This window comes from Anser anser (genome assembly GCF_964211835.1).
Source record: "Anser anser genome assembly, chromosome: 18".
Classification (NCBI taxonomy): domain Eukaryota; kingdom Metazoa; phylum Chordata; class Aves; order Anseriformes; family Anatidae; genus Anser; species Anser anser.
The window spans coordinates 9,217,494-9,242,530 of NC_139739.1; the positions used below are offsets into that span (position 1 = coordinate 9,217,494).

Below are 25,037 nucleotides of genomic sequence, written 5' to 3' on the forward strand. Positions count from 1 at the left end.
ATTGTTTTAACACAAGCTTCGCTTCTCCACTGAAAGATCCAAATGACAAGGACACTGAGGGTTTCTTTCTCTTTGCTATTTGTTTCCCTAGTAACAAATACACAAGCTGCACTGTTAGAATACCATCCCTTTCTCTCTCTCTCTCTTTTTTTAAGATAAAGACATGTCAAGGATGTATTCAATGCCTTCAGTAGCAGGTTAAAGTTGCTTATACAAATGAACCTCTGGTACAACGTGATGTACTTGACAGTACTGTGTATAGTCCACTGGGATAGCAAAATAACTTAAAAAGCGTGGAAGAAATTGAGAAATGCTGAATCTCAATCTCTACAGTGTTTGGATTATAAACTCTTAGGGTGAAGTCTGCCTTTCACAGTTGAGCTCTGATCTTGATTAGCAAAGCAGATGTCATACTACTACTACTAAATCCTGCGTAGTGTCCTAATTATATCACAACCATATTATCATCAGTAATATAATGCACAGCACTTTAATGGCGCTGATTTTGACAGTCTGACAACTCTTGCCTATGTTTCTGTTGCGTGCTCTGCATCATGAAACTTCAGTTTAAATATAATTCTGTAATAAGAGCAGGGATGTGTTACTGTTTCTTATTAAGGATTCTAATCAAGGTTATGGTCTATAGTTCTGGAATTCACTGGCTTATGGGAGCTGTAGAGCTGGCACTCAGTCATTGTCTTTGTGGATTAGCACGTTAGAAAGAGAACTGGTAGGTGAATTGTACTAAAAACCATAAGCCATTCTGGAAACTAGACAAACTCCAAATGTGACAAGTAGAGGCAGGAAGGATTACTAAAGGCACCTAAATTGAGAAAGAATTTCAGGATCATTCCTTCCTTTGTTCCTCAAACATTTGGAGACTTTAACCAAATTTTTAAAAAATCAATTGGTCTCTGAATTGTCAAGATCTGTGGTCTTTGCTTTAGCTGAAAGAAGACTACAGAAAGAGGAAAAAATTTTTTTTGGAGAGGAGAGGAGAGGAGCTTGCTCTTGTCAGTTACTCACATTTATAACACTGTGTTCTCCCAAGTTCTCCAAGGAAAAGAATATACATCTTCTTCTTGGCAGAAGCCAGGTTAAGGAGTATAGTATAGGAATAGCTGACATATAATGAATGTTATAAAGGGTGTTGGTCTTTAAAATGAAATTGAGAAACAAACAAAGAAACAAAAAGCTAGCTGGTACTAGCTAGCTGGTACTTCTTTGTGGAGATTACTTATGGGAAGAGACAAAAGTAGAACAAACTTCTGATTATATAATATGAAAAGATAATATTATGCATTAATTGCAAACCAGCTCACTGTTAGTTCATAAACAAATTATACTGGTGCTTGTCACAGCATATTTTTGTCATTTGTCTAGCACTGTGTGCAGGGAGATATTTAGGGCAAACAAGGAAATTACTATCTTTTCATTTGGCGTGATTTTTGAAACCATTAAGAGTAAGTATTTGGTTGTACTACAACACCAATGTAAAACCTGCAAACAGAAAAGTTGCAGTGAAGCTACTGCTTCAACGGATCAGAGAATATCAAGTGATGCAGTCAGCGCTCTCAAAATATTTTGAAGTCTCAAGGTATCCTCAAGTGGACAGTAGGCAGAGAAATTTGGGGGCTATATTTTTTTATCACGATTTTATATAGGAACAGATGTGAACATATACTCATATACATATAGATGGATGTGAGGTGGAAAAAAATTTGCATCCATCACTTCAGATGCCCAATTCAGGTGTATACATTGTCTCTAATCATTGGGGTGATTAGAATCATTTGATAGGAGCACAGTAATGAAAGGGTGATCACAAGTGTCAGCCATATTTATACCTGAAAATTGTTTCTTGTACTAGGTAAGCTGTGGAGAGAAAAGGATGCTGGATGCATGAAGTTCTGATTGTCTTCAAATGCAGAAGAACTGCTCAAAAGCGGAGGGACTGCAGGGACTGCGAGCAGCTACTTGCATAGTTCAGTAAGTTGGGAAGCCCTGCAATTCTGTATCATTCCCCTGATCTCTGAAAGAGTGACAGTTATTATAAGCTATCCCAAGCTGCTTTGGGGGGTTTAGATCATATCCAAAAACTGAAAAGACAGAACTATTATGAACCCCTGAAAGTGGGTGGGGGATTCTGAAAGCAGAGGGGGCTAGGTTGTACCTCCAGTGAGATATACCTGGACTGTAGACAAGAATCAGACGGCCCTTTATCATGATGAGACTGGAAACGGCATATCATCAGTTTTGCAGCTATTCACTCCTGGTGAGTAAATTACACAGTGTAGTGGAATATTTGAATCTCAATTTCGCATGCAAATAAGACTGGCAACACAATAAACCAGCACAGCAACACATACAAACTAATTGCACTTTACGAGGACTATAGTGGTTTAAAGCACAAAACCAGATGCTAGCATGCATTGTCTGTATTTATCAATAAAGATACCAGAAGCTACATTTCTCTAAGGCAAAAGGAAAAGGTAGTAGAATAAAAAGAACTATAGAAGCTCTTTCAATGTACACATATATATTGTAAAATCCACCATTATGTAAGATTGTCATCTCGTTCATGTAGCTACAGACTCTGGCGATATTAGGCAGCTATTACATATCTGAGAAGTTAAACCTGTGTTTTGTGAGCTGTAGAAAACTAGAGATTTATTTTCTGTTGATACATATTTTGTATAAATACATTCTAAATACATTCTGCATATGCTTGGCTATATATGCAAAACAGTTGGCTAAAGGCAGGGATTCAAGCTTTTTCTGTTTAGGATTTGTTTAGTTCCTTTCTCTTTCTTTCTTGGGACATCCTGGAACATCCTGTCTCAATTTACAAATTAATTTGTTGTTCCAGTCATTAATTACTGTAATCAATAAAGATATAAATGTTATTTTTCCCTTCAATGTATTTAGTTTTATCTTTCAGCTCTCTATTCCTTCATCCGTAAGACTGAAGAGACAATGAAACTTAGTATAGACATCCTTTTGGGTATAGCCTTTTATAAAACACATTTTTCAATTTATGAGTTGTTTCTACATCTTTTTTCAGATCATTCTTCAAGTTATCAAATGATTTCTTGAACTGTGGATTCCAATAGTCAAACACATGACTGTTCTTTACCTATTTTGACAGCCTGATGATCACATCTATCTGCTTGGCTAATTGCCAGGTATTCAAGTGATTCTTCATTAGGATCCCCAAATGCATTTCAGAATTGATGTTCTGACTTCAAGAACATGAATACTTTCCTATTCTCACCTTTCTTTCTAAGCAAGCAGACTTGCAAAGTTCAAAGCCTAGACAACACTTATAGAGAGGGAAATACACTCTTGATGAGTGTGTGTCGTGTCCCCCCCACCCCCCCAATCATTCTTTCTTTTCCTCAAGGCACTTAATTTTATAAACTCATGGAGAATGCAACTGAGTCCAAAGGCTACCTTAGGTCAGTGTCAAGAAAAAAGCATCACTGATTTATAGCTTTCTAGGTCAGATTAGATGCAAGAGTTTCATTTGTTGGATGGATTTCTTTAAATATGAATTCTTCACCCTAACTACCTGGTTTTGGTTTTCTTCAATGCTGCCTCAGTAACTGTGAAAAGTGAACAATCCTCTTAAAGATGCTGATGCTACTGAAATACCGAGGGAGACAAAGTAACACAACGTTTTCTTTAACTCGGAAGATACGCCTGCTACTGTACTGGCTCCACCTTGTGGCCAATCTTGTATTTAATTTTTTTACTAGATGTCTGAGTCAACTTCTTAAAAACATTCTTACATAATTATTGACAGATAAATATGTGAACTTCCTTTATAACTTTTAGATCAAATGGGTTGAATATTTCTGATAACAGAGAAATAGGGGAACTAGTTAAAGACAAGATCAGTGCATGCAAGCATCGCCTATTTTCCCGTATAACGCTGTCAATCACAGTATTTGATTACATCCTGCTTGTTACAGAAGCTTCGGTAAGGCATAGTGAGAGCAAATATCTGTCAGCACTTTTGAACCCCAACCTGCAGTAATATTGCTGTTCAGTATTGAACTTGGTGTGGCCAGTGAAATAATCTGCAGCTGAGCTTTAAGAACTGCCTAGACTTTCTGCCAAAACATAACCACAGATCTACTGTTGTTTATTTTGGCAGCATTTTTTTTGCTTCTCCAATACAAATATTTTTCATGTGGTTGTCATTAAATAAAATGCTAGCATTCATACAGAAGAAAAAGCAGATACTTCTCAATCAGTCTCTTGCCTGTAGAGCTTATCTTGCCATCCCTGAACCTGAATAAGTATGTTCAGTAACTGCCCTGATTTGACTGCTTGACAACCCAAACCACGAAATTGGCATAGAAAAGGAAAAAAGACACAGCAGAAATTACAGAAGATAGCCAGCATCTGAACTTATTGACCACATCGTAGTCCCTTGTTCGTAACTCAGTTATATAAGGTCATATTTTAGTGTATAGCACAACTACGTATTTTCTTGAGTGAGTAGTTCACTTTTGGCACCTTCAGCATTGGCAGCAGGAAGGCAGTGACCAGACAGGGTATGCTGGATTTGCTGTTCTGTTGTGTATCACCTTGTATATTATTGGACAGAGCTTCTAAGGGTCACATGAGAAATTGAATTCATCTCTGTTTAAAAATATTGTCAGAGATGCAAGATTGCAGAGATCGAGAGCACACAAATTATGTTTCCAGAAACTGGTCCAGTCAGTTAGTTGCTAGGTATTTGACAGGATGGGGCTAGCTGTGCATGTATTTTGGCCATCTTAATATCAAAGATGTATCTGTGATCCATATGATGTGGAAACAATGCAAGTCCCTGTTTCCAAGGAGTCGCAGGTCCCAGCAAATTATTCCTGGCAAGGAAAATCTCTTGAGAAGTCATGTAGAATATCCACGATATCCATAGGTGAATAACAAAGCAGCCTTACCTGTTAATATGTGTCAAGCTAGAGCATATTCCATATCTAGATTTCCATTTTATGTTCCCATAGATGTGCTCAAAAATCTGAAAACAAATGCAAGTTGGCAAGGCTGGCACATAGTGAGTTAATAGCATTGAAGTCTCACTCCTTCTGCTGTACTTCATACCCATTTCATAAATCAAATTTGCTTACAGCTGCAGTACAGTTTTATATGAAGAAATCCTTGCAAGATGTTATACCAAGAAAAAATATTTGCGTTAAATAAGTGTGTTGCTTGGTCATAAGGCACTATGCACACAGTACACGCTGTGCTATGAACTGTGCCACACAGCTACTGAATACTTATTTTGTTCTGCTCTGGTAGCTACATGTTTGTCAAAATGTTTTCTGAGCCTGGCACAGTCACTGGTTCAACTTCTAGCACAGTGAGGCAGCACAGCGAAGGGGGCAGGATGGGAAGGGGGAGACCTGCCTGTAGCAAAGGGGGCTTTAACCTTTAAAGCCACAGCATGGCTTGCATTTTGAATGACTGGAACAAGGGTGGGAGGAAGCTAGAAAAGTCTATCTTACATCTGCTTGAGACAGTAGAGACCAGCACTAAACATGAAAGCTGCCAGGCATATGTCATAGCATGCAATAACAATTCCTTAAAATAAAACCAGAGGGAATGCTGCTGCTTCATGTTCTGCAGTGTGCCAGGGTAGGAGGAGGTTGGCTGGTAATACAGGGTTGAAATGCAAATATTGAAATGCCATCTGAATTGGTACATAAGTTTTGGAGATGTTGATACTCTGGTGTTCATTATTGAAATCCATTTTATATCCTGGATTTTGCTGTTGTGCTCCCAAGTATCCTCATCAAATCACTGTTCAGCCATCCTTTTTGCAAAAAATTAAAATCCAGTGCCTCATTTCTGGGGAACCTCAAATCTTCAGGCTCTAAAAAAAAGTCACTTAAGACTTCTGCACGGCTCAGTGAGGCACAAGACAGGACCAAACCTGCTGCTCGAGCAGGAGCACACAAGCACAAGTAAATGTAACTCATATTTAATCACAAAAGTGGTATCTGCTTTTTTGTCAGCTCAGAGAATTATACAGTAGGTGGAGTACCTTTCTGAGCAGGGTGCAAAGCAGTGAATAAACAACATTGCAAAGCCTTCAGAATCACTGTTAGAACCAACAAGATACCCTGAACATTAGTATCCAGAAACTTCCTGCAAGATGCTTTTCCATGACTACAAATAAGATTTTGCAATTCCTTGGATATAATTACAAGAGAGAGACCGACTCACATGTAAACAGGGATTTTAAACCACACAAGAGTTTAGTAATTTTTCATATAATCAAGCTCCAATCCTGTTTTCTCTCAGTTCCAAAAAATGGCTATCCTTTATCCTGAATTACTCTTTTGATACTTACGTCACTACATATGAAAAGGGGTGGAAAGGTAAGGAGACAAGAAGAACAGATTGTACAAAGTTTGACAGTCGTAACTAGCATAATACTATTCATTAATATTTATATTAAGAAAGTACCCAATGTTTCACCATGCTTCTGTGCCTCATTCCCTAACAGGGTGTTATGCTTTATTCGTAGGTGGTTGGAATTGCTTAGACCTATAACAGAAACTAGAAAAAAAAAGGGGGGGGGGGGGTGTATGATCAAATCAGTCCCCGTCCAACAAAATTTTCTTTTAATCCTCATATTTACTACCTTGATCAGTCATACTACACACACATTATGACTCTGCCTCTCTGCCTGCTTAAAAAACAAACAAACAAACAAAAACACACCACACACACAAAAAAACATCACACGAACATATATCATTCACTCACAGTTTTGAAGTGAACAGAACCCTAAATAGTTGCTAGGTTAGCCTTTGATAACTATTGGAGCTACAGTTCTAGAGAATTTATACAATATTTTTTCAGAACACCCTGAGGTGTTATCATCATAATTTTTGCTATTTTATAGTCATGTTTAACTGTCATTCAGCAAGGTTATTTATATAAATGATATTCGTGGCTACTTTCCACCAGCAGATGGCACAATTACAGGTCCAACAGTTCTACAATTACTGGAATATGCAGGAGAGCTTTGAAGTACGTAGGTCTAAGCTATAGTTATGCTTTTCCTTTAACAGCTTTTATTAGGGTTTTCATGGAGACAAGGCTTCTAGTGGGAGGCTGAATGAAACGTATTATTATGTCTTTTCTAGGGCAATTTTATCTCCTTTTTTGCTCTCTGGATACTTTATAGCCCTGTTACAGACAAAATGAATAGTGAATGTTACATTAAATGGCTTATAATTTCTAGAATATAGATTGTGTCTATGTGTAAAGCCCAGTGCTTGAAAAGTGCAAATAGCCCAAGAAAAACAATATCCTAGCCCAAGAGCAGGAACAGCACAAACTATGATGGTGCACCTTCTGCTGTGTGCTCCAGCCAGGAACATCGTTGATGGTGCCAGGAAGGGCAGCCTGTACGGCGCAGAGGGGCTTATTGTTTGCATCTCCACAGTAGCTAAAGGCTCTGCACAAACGTAAATGACATTCTTTGCTAAACACTGTCTTCCAGTCAAAACAGAAAAGGATGTTGTGAGGAGCACCACCCTGTATAGCATACAGGTGAACGTGACTGAAGCATGGGTAAAAATAAAAGTGAAATGGTAAATTCCATGCCCATGACATAAGCAATAAGAACTAAAGATCTACATCATCCGCCTCTTTTTGAGTAGGTCTTCTTCAGCCTCATGCAGTCCAGAGGCAGTCCAGGTCACCACATCTTCACTGTGGTCATCAGGGGTTGGACCAGATGACCTTCAGAACTTCCTTCCAACCTGATGTTTTCAATGATTATCTGTGTTAGCTTAATATACATTTTACAAAAGCTATCATATAACTGCAAAGAATTACAAAAAGATCTCAAAATAATTACTGACAAAGCCATAAGAAATACAAATAAAATTCTAAGTAGACAGTTCATTAGACCTATGAAATAGGAAAACATCTCTGAGCCATAAACTCTGCAAGAAAGCATTCTGGCAAAATACGCTCGCCTTTCTTACATTTCGCCTTGTTCTTACATTTCTCCCTGGGTACCCACTGCTGGCCCATGTCCCCCTTGGAGTGCCCATTCTTCAGCTAAGGCCAGGCATTAATCCAATTCTAGGACAATGTTTAAGCCTTCCCAACAGAATGGACTGAAGAAAAACAACGGATTACAAGAGACAACAAATTGAAAACCAGTAAATCTCTGGAAGGGCATACAAGGTAAAGCACCTCTGGCAGCACCTATTACTTGCTGAGGGAGACAGGGCACTGGGGTGGTCAAACTTTTGGACCTAATAAAACCCCATGACATCAGAAAAAACACTCAGTAGCATCATAACGTCTGCTGACTACCAATTCCTGGAAGCTGCTAGCCTGTGGTACAGTGGCATGTAGGAGGATATGGGGATTGTGTTTGTAGGAGAGTACAAGCTGGGTTTACGTATCCATTTTCTTCAGGCTTTTTAGATATTAGCTAGCTCCTCACTACACAAGTAGCTGCAAAGGGTATACAAATGTACTTGTTATTCCTGAACAGGCCAGACAGTGACTTTGTCATTATTACTAGTTTACTTGAAGTTTATTTTATTCTAAAAATAATCCAGAGCATAGAAGCGTGCACTTGAAGAGAAAAGCAAATAAGGTTTCCCCTCCTCCAAATTCAAGTACAGTTAGCAGGCAATAGCAATGTAAGATCACTGAAATGTTGTTGTGTTTTTTTTCCTACAATGAAAATGACTAGGTATTCAGGTGACTCATACATTTAAGTAAAAACAAAATATACACATGCAAAATTTCAATGCTTTAACACAAAAATGTCATCATGAATCCATTTTCAGTGCAAATGAATGCCACGGCAATACTCAAATATCTGGAATAAGCAATTTAAGAGCTGAAATAGCCTCTCTTGGTTAATTAATTGCTATTTTTGTTTGAGGAGGTGTGTGGCAATTTGCAGATAGCGATGTTTATACAAGAAATGCCACAAGCTTCATTGTTGCTGCCCACCTCTACCCACAAAAAACACTTGGGTTATAATCAGCACCTTCAGACAAACTCTGCTACACACAAGGATTTCATTCACTTGAGAGGATTACTCCTGAGACATTTTTGTTTTCTAATACCTGTTTGTTTGTAGTTTGGTTGCTTTCTGTGTGTCAGAGATTCCATTCAATAGCTATCATGGGCATGACATTTTATTATGAGAAGTATTGCATTTATTTTGAGCGTGTTTATTCTCTGAACTAAATATTTAGTTCAATATGCTTGCTGTAAATAGGCTCAATTGCCCCTTAAGGTAAAAGGCCACAAGCTACAGTGTCACAGCTCCTGCTTTGAGAAACAGTTTGATCCATCTTAAGTGGAACAGTTTCCAGATAAATGTTTCCACATAATAAGTATTTGCCTCTTAATTAATCTATATCCCTTAAAAAGAATCAGGCTCTCAAGGACTGTATGTCACAGCTGCAGAAAAGCATATTTAGAGGGAAGAAATAAGGTGAAGAATTACAAGAGCGGTTGAAAGCTGAGGAGCAGGAACGTTGGCATATCCAGTCATTCAAAGTCATGAGCAACACTGAAAGGTCATTTCTTTCTCTTGACTTGAAATGATTGATGTGAATGGAAAGCTATTTTCTTAATTAATAAAAGCATGAAGGGAAGCTATAGTCTAAAATAAATGCATTAATACAGTCACTTTCAACAGAATATGGCTGGCAGTGTCTTAAGTCTGGCCCAAAGTATTGGATGTCCACAACTTGAAATTACTTGTTCTTTGCTCATATGCTTAGTGCTATTTAAATTCTGAATATAGCTAACAGTATTAGACAGCATCACATCATATTTTTTGGCTCACCAGAGTTGCAACTCTTTTCTGCTCTTCCCCCCCTGGGCAGTCTCAAAACAACTCCAAACCACATGCTGTGCAAGTGCTGCATGATTGTCACTGGAGCTCTGTTGCCCATTCCTTCAAATAACTGTGCTTGCACTGCAGATCATTAGGACAATTATTTTTTCAAAATGAATGCACCAAACATTTTCTAAACCTTACGTTTTCTTAAAACATTTTTTTTTTCAAATTAATACACTCAATGACCATCACCACAATACACAAGGAAGGCAAAATCCTTCTTGATATATCTCTGTCAAGTCCATTGTACAAAACAAAGCCAGCATAGCCAAAGGTACTAGCCAAGGTTTTTAGTACTATCTCACAGGGAAGCATCACCTTACCTTACAAGAAAATCAGCTATTGACTGTCCTCAGAGGAAAATAATAACAACAACAATAACAAAATAACAATAATAACAGATTACAAAATCAAAGCTGGAGTGAATACTGCTTCCAGGTGAATGCAAATAGTGGTGGAGGGAGGAAAATCTAATCACTCACAAACAAAGAAACAGCATTCAGTCTGCACTGACAGGAAAAAAAAAAAAAAGGATGAAGCAATAAGGAAATGGAAGAGAAAACTTCAGAGGATGATTCCATAGAGATACTGTGATGGAAGGAACAGCTTTAAGGACCATGTATTTCAACCAGCCGATCCCTCTGCTTCCCCATCCAACTCAGGTATACCTTTCTAAAAAGGCCTATTTCCCTGGTAAGGATTAGAAAGATACTTTTTATCTGAATATGTAAAAGACAGCTGACTGCAGCCTCAGGGATTTGGGAATGGCAAATCTCTCATCTCTGCAACACTCCAGGAAATTCAGCCATTTTAATATTTTCTTAAAGCATGCTGTAGGATTGACTAAGGGATGCATCCATCCCCCGGAGAAATGGCACAAAAATCATTAAATATCATCTACTGCTATACCAACCAATGACAGGCCATCCACAACACATGCATACACAACGGCAAATTGCTTGGAAATGCTTAACATCTGACTGCTGATTAGATTTCCTCAGGACTGTTTTCTAGAAGAAGAAGGGCACATTGTTCATAAACATCCCTATTGGCTCCTGGCAGTGCCTGCCATACCTTTCCTCCTTCCTGCACACCTCTGGATCCAGCCACCCAGCACTTGGTGCTCAATTTCTGACTACTGCATACCAACCATGAACAAAATGCAGCACGGGAGTATATCTTTTACGGTTTTAACTAAAGCACAACACTTTGTGTTCTCTACACAAGTCAGAACTCTACCACTTTTTCCTCCAGCCTCTCACTTGGATAGGAAAGAAGTCCTTTGCTGGAGCTGATAAGCTCCAAGGTCAAAATCCTATAACAGCAAGTTTCCTAATCAGCTTCCAACCATAAATAATTTTGTTTTCCACTTGCTTTGTGAATTATTAGAGATATTTACGTAAAATGTATTACCGCTCCACTAACAATCAGTTTGACATGTGTTGATTTACTGTCTTCTAGAAAATTATGTTGCAAAGTTACTGTGTAGAAATAATTGCTGTCATGCTATAGTTTCCTGGAACTTGTTACTAGGACCAGACTGCTCTAAGTACGATGTACAGGTCCTTCAGGAAAGTGCAGTTAAGATTTAGAGCTAAGGTAATGTCACACGTTTACAGAGCAGCACCACAAATAACTTGACCATGTGTTTACGGTAATTTTATTTACAAGTTACCATACGACACCTGTAGTACTACAGTTTTTGTAACACCATTAGCAGTAAAATAAGTCACATGTAAAGAGTAGGAGACAGCAGAGAAAAATGTGCACACAATGCAGAAAAGCTATTCAGTTATGACTGAAAGTAGGTATTTTTCTACAGACTTTGAAAGCAAGGAAGAATATACATGTTGAGAAGAGCAAGTTCTTCACCCCTGTTATTTCTACAATACTTTTTTTTTTTTTTGGTACAGTGATACTTCGGTATGATGAGTACTACACACTAGTAGTCAGACGCAAGTGGTGGGGAGATAACTATCTTAATACCTTGTCCTCTTGAGCACCCAGAAAGTTCTAAGCAAAGCTTCCCTCTTTTAAAGGAAAGTTATCCAGGGCAGATTTACTTGCAAAGCCAGTAGTGCAGAATTGCTACTGAGGGGTCAGAAGAGACAGAACTTAAGACTAGAGAGTTCCCATGCATTGCATATTGCCTGTGCGTTCTCATCTGGTCTGAAGTTAAGTAGTTGGTGAGCAAAACCAGTTGCAGCATTCCACAAGTCTTTTTACAGTGCCATGATCTAATAAGGCTGAGCGTAGCTTAGCAGAATCCCAAAATCAAGCAGAGAAAAAAGCCCTTCTGCTGTCTTATAATCCTTGGCTCTAATGATGCTGGTGTTGAGCCTGGGCCTTTCTCAAGAGGAAAAACGTAGAGGAGCATTTCTGAAGATACTCTAGTTCTAGATGTATTCTGGTAAGACTCAGAAGAAAATAACCTTATTGCAGCATCAGATGCAACCCTTTTCTGCTTCAAAGTACAGCAGCAGCTTCCAGAAAGCAAACATATTATTCAGGATGCTACCCCCCCCCGCCCCCCCCCCAAAAAAGGCAAAAACACACACACACAAAAAAAGCAAAACAAAAAAACGACCATCTTTAATAGCCTGGAACAACTGTCAATGCACAAAATCCATGCTAGTGGCAACTGCTGGAAATACAAAGAAAATAAAAGCTGCACAGTAATAATTATTTCCACTACTAACTACACACAGGATATATTGCTTTTGGTACAATGCCATTTATTGTCAAAAGAAGAAAACCAGTGATTACGTTGGGCGCACATGAATTACACAGACCTTTGCCATGCTGGAATAACAGCATATTATAGTTAGAGAAATGTCATCAAGTCAGCTGTAAAAACAGCTTAATACAATTCTCCCAGCATACCAAACCACCCTCAAAAACAAGCTTACAAATTAAGTTTAACTACAAAAGAATACTTAAAAAATGACCAGTTTGTTTTTTCCTTAATCCCCACCTTTGTCCTGAGGACTGCATATACACTGCACATGAGAGCAAACAGAATTAAACACAGCTACAGTGACACCAACAATGTTCATGTAAGTACTTTCGTGTAAACTGACCTGCAAAAGTTTGTTCCCTTCACATTTCTGTGGCCTACCTATTCAATGAGCCTGCAAAAGTATATGCATGTACAAGGACTAGCAGAGCTTTTAAAAAAACATAACACTTTAAAAAAATCTGTTTTGAACTTGAGTCTAAGATGTCTCAACTACAAGCTAGAATATTTGTGAGTTTTAAGACTTTAACACAGGAATATAGACTGGTTTTTTAGCCAAAATTTTCTCTCAAGAGCTAGCTATTGAAATTAAAGGTGAGCTAGGAGAAAGGCTCAACTAAAAAACCTTCCCCTGAATTGTTCCACTCACTTGTGATATAATCAATTCAGTAAGTCTCAAGCCAAAATTCTGAATATTCAGCATTTTTGCATTTGCTGTTTTAAGGCAGAAAAACATCTTCGGAAGAAGCCATTTACTTTTAGATATAAGAACAAAAGCAGAAGGTGCATTTCAAGTCTTTTTCAGTAATAGCTTTTTTTCTTTTTTTTTTTTTTTTTTTTTTTTTTAAGTATGCTATTCTCTTCCAGCTTTGGGTTTTACTATTTTTTGCTAGAAATTTTGAAATAGTTTTTAGAAGCATGAAAGAATGCATCATAGCTGGAGAGACTAAAACAGTTTTCCATTGTTATTTCTGGGTTGTGTGTTCAAGGTTGGCATTAAAATTGTAAGGTGGAATTAACAGATCACTGTACTGCGCAACAACTTCGCTGGTGTTGCCCTAGGCACTACGGTGACCGCAGGAGGGGAACTGCATTGTGCTGTGCATGTTTCCTCCCTAAAGCCAGTGGTTGGAGTGTAACCAACAGGCCCTAAGTCAGCTGCCTGTACCCAGGGCCCAGCTCCATGAAGCACAGCTGGGTCTGTGGCTCAGTTTTACAGAAAAAAATGAACGAAAGTGGAGTTGAGAGACTGTATGTGAACTACAGCCAGCAAAAGAAAGAAAAGAACAGAGGTTGTAGCAGTTAAAGGACTTGGGAGAAAAATGCCATCATGGAACCTATAAACCCTGAGGAAGAGAAGCATTGCTGGAAGACAGTAATAACTCAGCAAGATTAAAGGTCAGCTCAGTCCAAGCAGCAATGGCAGGAGACATAGAGAAGTAGTATTTCAGTTGACAAGCTAATACAGTTGAGCATCACACAAATGCACAGGGAGACTCACAAGATAACCAAGAGTATTTAACTCAGTATTTTTAGATGAGAAAATGCTGGAAACCCAACATGCTGGCAAGGTATTTCTTGCTCTTTTCCACAGAATCAGAAAAAAAGATTCCTTTGACCAGCTTTCCTGCACAAACATAAGCTACTTGTAAGTGTGTGTGTGCTGCGAGGAAGATGAGAGGCAATTTTAGAAAAGTAGCAAGAAGTTTCCAGTATTCACAAAGTATTAAAAAATATTTGGAGTCAAAAAGAGAAAAATTTGAACCAGGGTCTGTTGAATCTCAGGCTGAAGTTCCCAACAGCAACAAAAACCCAGTAGAATGGGGTTTCACATCACATCTTACATAAATGTATTGTCCCTTTTTGTTCCTTGTATGTTTTTACATTGCCGTCCCAGAAATCAACACAGTTACCAGATCACATACTATGCTTTCAACAGGAACAATCTCAGGAGACCTTCCAGTTTTTATGCTTACCTCTTCAGTGGATTTACATCAGTTTAATTAATATGATCAGTAAGCTGTTATCACCAGAATCTCATGAATCCCACAGATTTTTGGAACAACTGAGAATTTAGATTCACTTTTAATTAAGATGACAGAGAAAAGTAAATTGGTAAAATAGCAAGACACACTGAAAAAATGGACAAAGTTGTGAAAGAGTTGTGAAGGATACCTGAATTTGTGTGCGTAATTCATAAAATAGAAAGATAAAGGGTTTACAGAACAATTCTCATATCTAACTTCCAAGATTAACATTCACATGAACACAGCATGAGCAGAGCCACATTTGAACACTGGTCACCTCTTGCACTTGTACAAGTGACAGAACATCGCTTTGCAGAGTAACCAAAGCCTTCTCAGAAACCAGAGTTCAAGCTGCAGAACTCTTCTGAAGCTGAGGAGTTTCATGTGCGACAGAGCAAGATAACCATCAACAGAAATGGCATGTATTGATGTTATTAAAGTTTAAGTCTTCTACACTTTTATTTTTTAAGCTTGTCAAGTGTTATCTGTAAATTAGTAGCAAGAATAGCAAAATAAAATGTACACAACATGGAAGCGTGCATCTTTGGTCTGTAGAGAAAGTACTGGCAGCAGAGACATTGCTTATACTCGAAAGCATTTTTACTTTGTATTTGAGTGCACCATCTCCCCCAGCCCTGGGGGTTCAGCTTCCAGGGCACTCTAGCTACAACAGCCCAGCCCACACGAACAAACCCAAGTACCCACCTATACAGTCTTTGACTCCAGGAGTTTAAGACTGCCCATTACGCTTCAAGCTCACAGATAGAAAAGATCAAAGGATCAGTGTCCGATTCTGGTGGAACACAGAAAATACGCATATTTTAACTAACCCCACTTAAACAAGCATTACAAGAGTGCTAATCAGCAGCTTGTCAAAACCTCCACTGTGACAAGCTGCAGTTTTGTTATACCTTGAAGTAACTCACTGAAATACCTATGTTGCAATCCAATGTACTGCCGGCAGGAACAAAAAGACAAAGGCAGCTACATTCAGAGAAAAAGAACATGCATAACCCTATCTATAGCCAAATTAAATTCTGTAACATTCTGGAAGAAAATGCATTCGCCGCTGTGAAAGCCAGAGAGGGGATGGAGAGATGAATTTTAACAAGCCAGTTTTCAGAGTTGTCACAGACCTGTCAGTTACTGATAAACACTTGTTACGTTTCAGGTCACATTTTTTCTGTTTCCATATTAATTACAGAAGTTTTTAGCTGCCATCATCCAATTACATCTTTTAAGAGCTCGGTTCTTTGGCACAGCTTGATTTTAGGCTTAAAAATATAAACATAAAAACCATATAAAGCCCATTACAGCGATGTAACAGTGCACTGCTCCCAGACATCACAGAATGTTTCAAACCTTGGTGAGAAGAACCTTTTTCATAGCAAAATGAAAACATTTGGTCTTTAAGGATTGCTCAAGTAATTCTTTTCAAGATTTCCTGGGAAATGGGCTATAGCTATAATATCAAGAGAGTCAAAACAATCCATGCTCAATAGTTCAAAATACTAATGGCTTTCAAAACTTTCTTGCCACAAAGATACAACACTTCTGCCTGTCTACAAACTTTACGTGTATTTTTTTTGGATGGCTTCCCTAATTTAATTTCAAGCTGGTATAGTCATACACTAAAACAAACACACTTGTGTATTTTAAAATATTCATGTAGGCTACTTGCTACTACACTGTTCAAGTGACAGTCATTTTTTAGACATGCTAATGTAATACAGTGTATGATTTATAAAACAGCTCATTTTAAAGCGAAATTCCAGTCTTTTTTTATATACGCACAGTACTATGCTGATTTGGTAATACAGGGACACAATTTAATGATTTTCTTTGCATTTGTTTTTACAAGATTCAGATGCCAAAAACAAAACAGAACATTAAGTTACCTGATTTAAAAAAGAAAATCACAAACGTTTACAACATTAAAAGAATAAGACGAAATATAAACCTTTGCTACTTACAATTGATCTATACAGATTAACCAAATCACAAATCTGTCACAATATAAACGTTTAATTGTTACAATGAATAAGAACATACAGAAAATGATTTATTTTTTTTAGTTTTTTATATAAAATCTTCCTTTGCCTTTTTCTTAAATTTTAAACTTACCATTAACTAAATTAGCTATGCATGACTTGTGGGGTACATGACTAAGAAGGCACCAACAGTACAAAGCAAAGACAAAGCAGTTTGAGTATTTTAAGAGTGCTCTACACTGATACAACACAAGAAAAGGCAACAATAGTAAGTAATCCAGCTGCAACCTTTAGAAATTTGTTCTAGATTTACAAAGGTAGTCCAACTTTTACATTTCCTCCAATGTTTCACTTAGTTTGATCACAGCACATGCTACAAAAAAAAACATTGTAAGCTTCACTTTACTAATGTGCACTTTTCACTAATTTAGTGTCTTGATTTCAATTGTTAACTAAACCATTTTGAACCACAAATGAATTTAAAACTTAGTAAAAGGATTGTTTGGATTTTCTGTTTAAACCACTGCATTTACAAAAATACTTCCCCTAAAATCCGGGATTACTTGAAGACATTGCTGTACAAATATAAAAGTACTATGCAAGGGACCAAATTCATGAGTATATTGTGTGTATGTATAGACCTATATTTATACCATATCACTGTGCTGTAACAACACAATAAATTTATCAATAACCAAGGACTATATAAACTACACTAACATAAGCAAATATATATTAATAAAGTTTAAATCTATAGTACAGTTGCTCAGCAAACAACTTCGACATGGTATAAATATAACACAGCGTATTACAGTGGGCAGCAACAACAGGTTTTACTTTTTCTCCCATTCTGTAAGGAAAACCATGCTAAACTCCTTGGGTTTCATTTGGCCACTGCTGAGTTATGTCACCACCTGCTACTCCTGAAAGCTCATAGTGCACCACACCGCTCGACCCATGTAGTGTGTTGTACACTTCGACTATATATATATATATACGTAATATTGATGAGGAAGATTCTGGTGACAGTCAGGATAGCAGAATAAGATGCTTCTTTGCCAAAGCATCGATAAGAAGTTCATGTTTGCATATTTTTCTTCAGCTATAAAGTTGGAATGTTTTGACAATCAACTGTTTACATTCCTTATTCCCAAAACATCTTTACCATGAAATACATGTTACTTCAGTTACGAGTTTCGGTTCTCTGCTCTAAAAATACAAAAAGTAGATAAAAGAGAAAAAAAATCAGTGTAAAATGATGAAATAGCTGACCTAACAGTGTTGTTATAGGCACCTTCTTTTAAACTATTTTCAAAGTCTGACAAAAAAAATAATCACGCTTCTGCACTTGACACTTTAACAAATTCTGCTTAACAATGTGTACTGAATTCAGTAGAAGATAGATGAATGCAGTTACTGATACTGATGGATGCCAATTTGATTCAGCAGGATAGCTAAGGAAGAAAGCCTGAAAGCACCAGATGTTAGGTAAAGCAAACCCTTGGCTTCTCATCCCGAGAGACAGATTGCAAAGGTAAATCTCCAGCTCCCCCAAAATCCAAAATTAAAAAAAATATGAAAAAATTACTGGGAAAGAAGGATGAAACAAGCTGCCAAAATTCTTCCTTAATAAATTAAAACTGAGGTGTTACAAACTAATTTCAGTAACAGTCATCTTTCCAACCATGATTCCTGTAGTAATGACGATGGTACAAGTAGCAGAGATTCTAGAAATATTTCAGCTTCTCCAAACCAAGTGAGGAAAGCATTTTGGTAAAGATGTGTAGAAATGTCAAAAGAAATTTCTACACTAGTATCAACAGTCAAGTGCATATTTCTTCTATAGAAATGTTTTTTAGCATAGGTTCCATACCACAATTCAATGATCACTTGTGCAGTGTCCTGATAATGCTCCTAATATGTTCCACGCAACAGAGATTTATGTACCACAGGAATTTCCTAATCAAAAATGCCCTTTAAAATGAACCCTTGCTTATTAAAAATTAGTTTTGGTAGGCTAACACTCAAACTATACGAAAAGGAAAATTTTGAAATGGAATCTTGTAAGCACCCTTATCTATTGAAATCTAAGTTAATGGCTTTCTTTTCTTTGAAAAACAGACTTAAGTGGTATGAGGAAGCCTGGAGTTATTAACCAGCAAGCATCCTTGTATACTACAGTAGCAATTGAACCTGATTTCCATTCAAACACATTACCCAAGAGGAAACCAAAAACTAATCCTTTATGTTAATGTGAAGATATAAGATTTAAATTTATTTCCAGGAATTACAAGTGCATTTTGTTCATATTAGCAAGCAGTCTATACAATCCATTCTTCACTGCTGCCAAAATAAAATGAGAAAAAGACAGCAGAGATATGAAAAGCTAAAAATAGAACTATTTTTCCTAAGTTATTTGTTGAATAGCATTTCAGTTGAACACAACTCAGAGGTAACAATATTTTTTTTTCTCTCAATCATAGGCATGTGGCACTTAGACAATCATCTTTGCACAGAAAGCTTTAACAGTCATGCGAGGGCACAGTAATTATTTTAAACAAGGCAAATTTCTCACCACAGAGAGCAGTGGGGAAAGAAAAGGAGGCACTGCACTGGAACATAACACCTAGTAAACTCCACATTATACAATTTCAGTAACAAATACTTGAAAAGATCATTAAAAGGTATACAATTTTAAACATTATTTAGTGCTAGCTTTGTTTGGTTGTCCTAACTCAGCATTATCAGAAAAGTTTGATAGTACTTGACAACAGAACAGTACTTCATGTCACGAGCTCATGGAGGCTTGATTACAAATCACCATAGTGTAGGTTGCAAGAAATGAACTTGAGATGCTGACATGCTGTAGGAGCAAAAGTAAATTCAGACTTTCTCATTTAAAGATGCAGTGTTCCTCTCTGCAAGAATTCTGAATGTCAGTGATTAAAATGTAAAACTATCAATCCTCATTTGAAGCATTTCATTGGTATGCAGTATGTAGACTGAGTTTATTAACATCATATTTTGGTTTCTCGCTTACCACCACATTCAGATGCCTTCCACAAAGAAAAGCATTCACCTGTAGGTCATCATGCCATTATGTTCTTTGCTAATCTTCCACCACACGGTGAATAAATATAAGTTGGCGAGCTGCCACTCATTCTCTTTGCACAAGTCTTATAAACACTACTATATGGTATGAACTTTGGAAGTACTACGCCTCCAACATGGTTAAACTTTAAATGATCTCTTAAAAAAGGCAGGGAGAAAAGGTACAAGTTTCATCAATACACGGAAAAATGTTTCTTAGATGAATTCAATTAAGATGGGTTCCTATGTGGCTATTACGCTGTATAGAATACCTATATGTACAGCACAGGACACCCAAACAAGTGCATAAGCAAGATTAACATGAACACGACTTATGCTGTAATCCATAGCATAATGGTATAAACCCCACTGGATGCTAACCATTTCTATTTAAAAAGGAAGTGCAAAAAAAATCTGGGATGTCACTGACTTAAAGTGCCCTGAATAGTAGCTTTTCTAAAAAAAAATGCCAGCGACTTCAGTAAAGTCAGAAAAACATAGTTCATGGTGTAAACTTCTTATCGGTTAATGAATTATCTTCTTGGATATTGATCCAGGAGTGAAAGGAACCACTGCATCTTTCAAACCAGAAAGCAAGCAGTTAAAACACGGCCAGCAGTAGGTGCACTTACAGTACAGTACTGCAACAGGTCAACAATGGGCATTACGCATAGGAGTGTAAATTACAATTCTTCAGGCTTAAAAGATTCATTGAAAGCATGAAAAGCCAAAACTACCAGGAACTGCCCTCCTGAATGGCTCAAAGGAGTTAGTGGATAAGCTGAGAGAGGCCACAAGACATGACCAACAATAAAGAACTGGGAAGAGGAACAGCAACGTTTGAGCATGCCCAGTCCTTTAAGTCCTTGTCCTACAAAAAAGAGCAGAGACATATTTAAGTGAAGAAAGTTTTAACATTGTCTTTCAAAACAGATACATTTTCCTATTTGTGTTTTTATACACCATGTCTTACCATAAGTCAGAGACAGCAGTACCAATATATATTATTTTAAAAAAAGCTTTCCCTGAGAAACTCCTTAGCCTAGCAAGTAGCCAGGAGACCAACTATTTAAAATGTTAGCTTCGTTATCCACATGGGTTATAACCCCCCCCAAACACAAGCCGTTCCCTGTGTAAGTCCTTTTAAACTCCTAAGTGACAAAATACAGAAACATGACTATTAAACAGGAAGATATTTTTACCTTTCTCCAAATTACTCATTATTTATTTGAATAATTGCTTATTTTCACATGGCTTCTTAATTCCAAAAACTACAATCAAAAACTATGACAGGAAATAACACACTGAGCAGAGCTAGCTGATAAAGTGTGGGGTTGGGGAGGAGAGTAGAAGTGCACAGGAAGAGACTTGTTACTGTGCAGTCCAAGCCAACTGCTAAGGACCAGTTTTCACTACGTCAGCTACTTAAACTGCTGTGAAACAGAGTATCTAATAATTCTAACGACAGATTTGTACAATATACCAGCATATCATTATCAAGTTAAGTAAAACACTTAAATTTCAGCATCACATCAACCAAATCAACTTCTCGTAATAGCATTCAAAGAAATTTCCCTTAGCACTGGATCCCCGATAGGTATCTTTATCCCTTAATCCCTAATACAACCTAGGGAAGTGTGGTCTGGGCAAAGAGGAAAGGAGCAGAGATCATAAACTGATTTGCCACAATGCTAGCTATTTGTTCTCCCTCCTTGATTCTATGGCCTTTTAATAGCAGGTTTCATCTTACTCCATTTATGTTATTTTCTTTCAGAATGTGTGCATGTACTCCTAGTGGGTACCAGACATGTTATTGCACCCCAGTTCTAATTCTATTGGTAATGCCCAACTAGTAATAAAAGCCCAGAGTATGAGCCTCAGATTTATCTAAATTTTAATTATTAAAATAGCTGTGAATGTTAGCTAGTAAGCTTTACAAATGAAACACTTTCTAAAAATCAAAATTACTTCTGTCGTGAACTTTGATATTCAACATAATTATATTCAATATTCAAACTAGTGACAACAGAAGTTATCCCTGTTAAAGTCAAAACCATTTTCAACAGTTTCCTCAACTTTTTTTCCTTTCTACCAGTGCAACATTAAATAAAAGAAACTGGAGGTATAAGCAATGCAGAAACTGAAATCCCATTTTTAGTGCAGAAAAATTACTGGTTATAGCAAAGCAATACAGTTTCTACACACTGCTGTCAAGGTCTTAGATTTCTTGCAATGGAGATGCTCACAGGCTCTAAACTTAACCTTTCTGCTAGAACTGCCAGGCAGAGATGATATACTTGTAGAACATTGGTAGAGAATAGCACAGGATCCATTTTTAAGCCCACAAAATAGGCAACATATTAGGCTGTTGTCTTTGGGTTGTTTTTCTTGTCTAGCCACACAGCTTACATACTTTAAACTACTAGCAGTATCACTGAAGTTTCTCAAGTGTTGGAAAAATCATTCAGGTAAGTATTTGACCAATTTTGTATGAAACTAGTGAGACTTGCAAGCCTCATGGTACATGAAAGACCAGTTAAGTTTATTGATTTGAAAAAATAAAACAGTGTCAGAGACAGCAAGTATCAGTACATTTTAAATTAAGAAAGTTTAAATCTTCAAAATATTAGCAAGTATAATCATAATTAATTTAAGAATAGCTAGACAGCTATTTAGTCATACAATTATTTCAGAAGTACTGGAAGTTATACCGAAGTTTTATGGTTCTGGGATTTTCGTTTGTTTTTAAATAGTTTAAAAGGTTTCTCCTCTGCACATTACATTTAAGGAAGAATTTTTTAAAAAGCATTTGAAGCCATATGACAAAATACTCTAGTATCTTGAATGAAGATCACTGTCCCCTTGACAAGTTTTTTTTTTTTTTTTAAGTAAGATTTGCATTTCAAAAAGTGTTCACACGGCTTTTATTCTGAGAAGCACTAATTAGATGTAATTCTTATTCCTTAAATGTAACCTAAAAAGTAGGTAAACATCTCAAGACAATTGCCTGGATTCCCTGTAGACATTTCAGTGTTGCAGAGTAAAATAAACCCATTTCTTCAGTAACAGAATAGGACTGATGCCAATGGAATAAGCAGAAAGTTTTTACTTCAGGAGCTAGTTAGCATATCAATAGAAACAGTCAGTTATACATTTCCCTAGTGGTAGCCAGAGAGTTACAGAATTCTTTCCCCTTTCCCAAATGGTTTCTTATTGCTGTGACTTTACCTATGCACAATTTAAGATGGATATCCTGGCTGGAATCTAGCAGTTTCCTCAAAAATCAATTCTTTCAGCTTTTCCTTCGGCAAGTCATCCAACTCCATATCAAACTTGAAGGGTGCTTCAGCTACAGGCTTAATAATATAGAGACACATTGTTACTTATTTATTTTTAGTATATTTCACGCAGTCCCTGTATGCGAAAAAAATCTGAAAATAATGTGCTTCACGAAAATGTCTAATATTGTGCCATCTTCAAGGAACAACTCATTCTATTAGTCCCTCATGTGCTTTATTAGTTCAGCTTACCAAATTGAACCATAAATTGAATCATAGGAAAATTTAAAACACACAGTAAAATATTTGACGAAGTAACTTAGTAACTACCTGAAGAAAAATGATCTGAAATACTGTACTGTCCCCCTCCTTATTTCCTCCTCCCCTCCTTCTTCACCAGAAAGGTGAAATCCCACCAGCATAATATGAACTAAATCAAGTTCAGTTTGGGGGGCTTTTAAGCGCATAAACTGGTGGCAAACTTTATTCTCCTGACTTTATCTCAGCCATTATGAAGCAAAACCACAGTGAACTGAGAAGTTCCATTTTCAAAGAGTATTCCTTAGCATCTATTCATTTCTTGTTGAGTTTCCAAAATGTAGTACTAAAATAAGAAATATAAAATAAAAGCAGAACATCAATTGTATATTCAATCAATTATTGTCCTTAAACTAATGAAAAAATAATGTATCATTTAATCAACAACATTTACATTTTAACAATGTCTTTACCTCATCACTTGGATCGTAATACTGCTCCAGATATGGATGGGCTAAAGCTTGCTCCACTTCAATTCGCTTATGAGGATTAAAGGTCAACATTTTATCCAACAAATCAAGTGCTAAGAAGAAAAAAAGTAAGCAAGAGTTTAATATTCACTATAAACTGCAAAGTACAAGCAATGTTAAAGACAGGCTACATAGAAAAGACAGGCTTCCCTAAGTTTTGTGTTAATTTCAATTCACAGCTGGAATTCCGCAGCTGTAGCAGCAGGAACAAAAACAGTAGAATGCTTCCTTTGACTTGGGCAGTATGCCTTTCCTCTGCTCATCCTATCAGCGTTCCTAAGTTACAACTGCCTTTGGCACCATCTGGTAGGTCTTAAGAACAATTCTACAGACCATATACCCTTTCAAAGGCTGTACAGTGTCAAAGATAATGTTAAGGGAAAGAACTGCACAGACCTCTATGGCACAAACTGCTTTCAACTACAACAGAAATTGAATAGATTTTTTTCATCACTCAAACAGATCTTTGAATTTTTGGCATAGAAATCCAAAACAAGATAGACCTTGTCTGAAATGAACAAGTAATCAAGAATATGTTCTCATTTTGAAAAGAAAACTGATCTGTTTAATGATGAAAGTGTCATCCAGAAGTTATTAAAGAATATTATATATTCGTAGTACAGTATTATAAGTAACCCAGAAGACATTCTCCAGCTAAAGGTGCAAATATGTTCACATTTGTGAGATTTAGGCAAAATCTGTAGAAGGCAACTTGTAAAGAACCCACAGAGAACTTGAAGATCCTGTAAGACAGAACACGAGGTCTGATGAAACTCTGGGCAAATGTTACAAAGCAGAGTTACTGCAATTGTTCAGCTACTTTGGTTGTAACACGTTTTTCTTTTCTTGGGAATGGAAACAGAATGATTATAGAAGCAAGACGACCAAAGATATTTGCAGAATCATTAAGTTCCATTCCATTTCTCCTCCTCATTACATTATTTACAGCAAAACTCAAATACAAACTTCTCACTGCACCAAGGCAGTTCTAGCTTTGTATCAGGATAAGATGCCTGGATGGATATAAAGCACTGCAGGACATACAGAAATTTACCAGCACGTTCAACGGCAGCTTTAAAAAGCTGCAAGGCTTGTGTAACAATTAACATTAAACATTTTCATGCAGTTTTCTCAACACGGGAAACTCACATGCTTGCTCTCCATGTTGTGCAGATTGCTTTTACTGAAATGATGGCAAACAGCTTTTTGAAAGACTGCT

General features: G+C 37.0%; 1 protein-coding gene across 1 annotated transcript in view; it reads right to left on the reverse strand.

Moving 5' to 3' along the window:
• Window positions 1–16,478: 16,478 nt before the first annotated feature.
• The window catches only part of MAPK1 (mitogen-activated protein kinase 1), a 36,134-nt gene continuing 27,575 nt past the window's right edge, over window positions 16,479–25,037 (reverse strand). The window contains exons 7-9 of the mRNA XM_083803505.1: window positions 23,762–23,871; window positions 22,981–23,108; window positions 16,479–20,623 (exon numbers count right to left, since the gene is read on the reverse strand). Coding sequence (XP_083659631.1) covers window positions 22,992–23,108; window positions 23,762–23,871 — 227 coding nt within the window. The 3' untranslated portion in view covers window positions 16,479–20,623; window positions 22,981–22,991. The remainder of the gene's footprint in view (window positions 20,624–22,980; window positions 23,109–23,761; window positions 23,872–25,037) is intronic.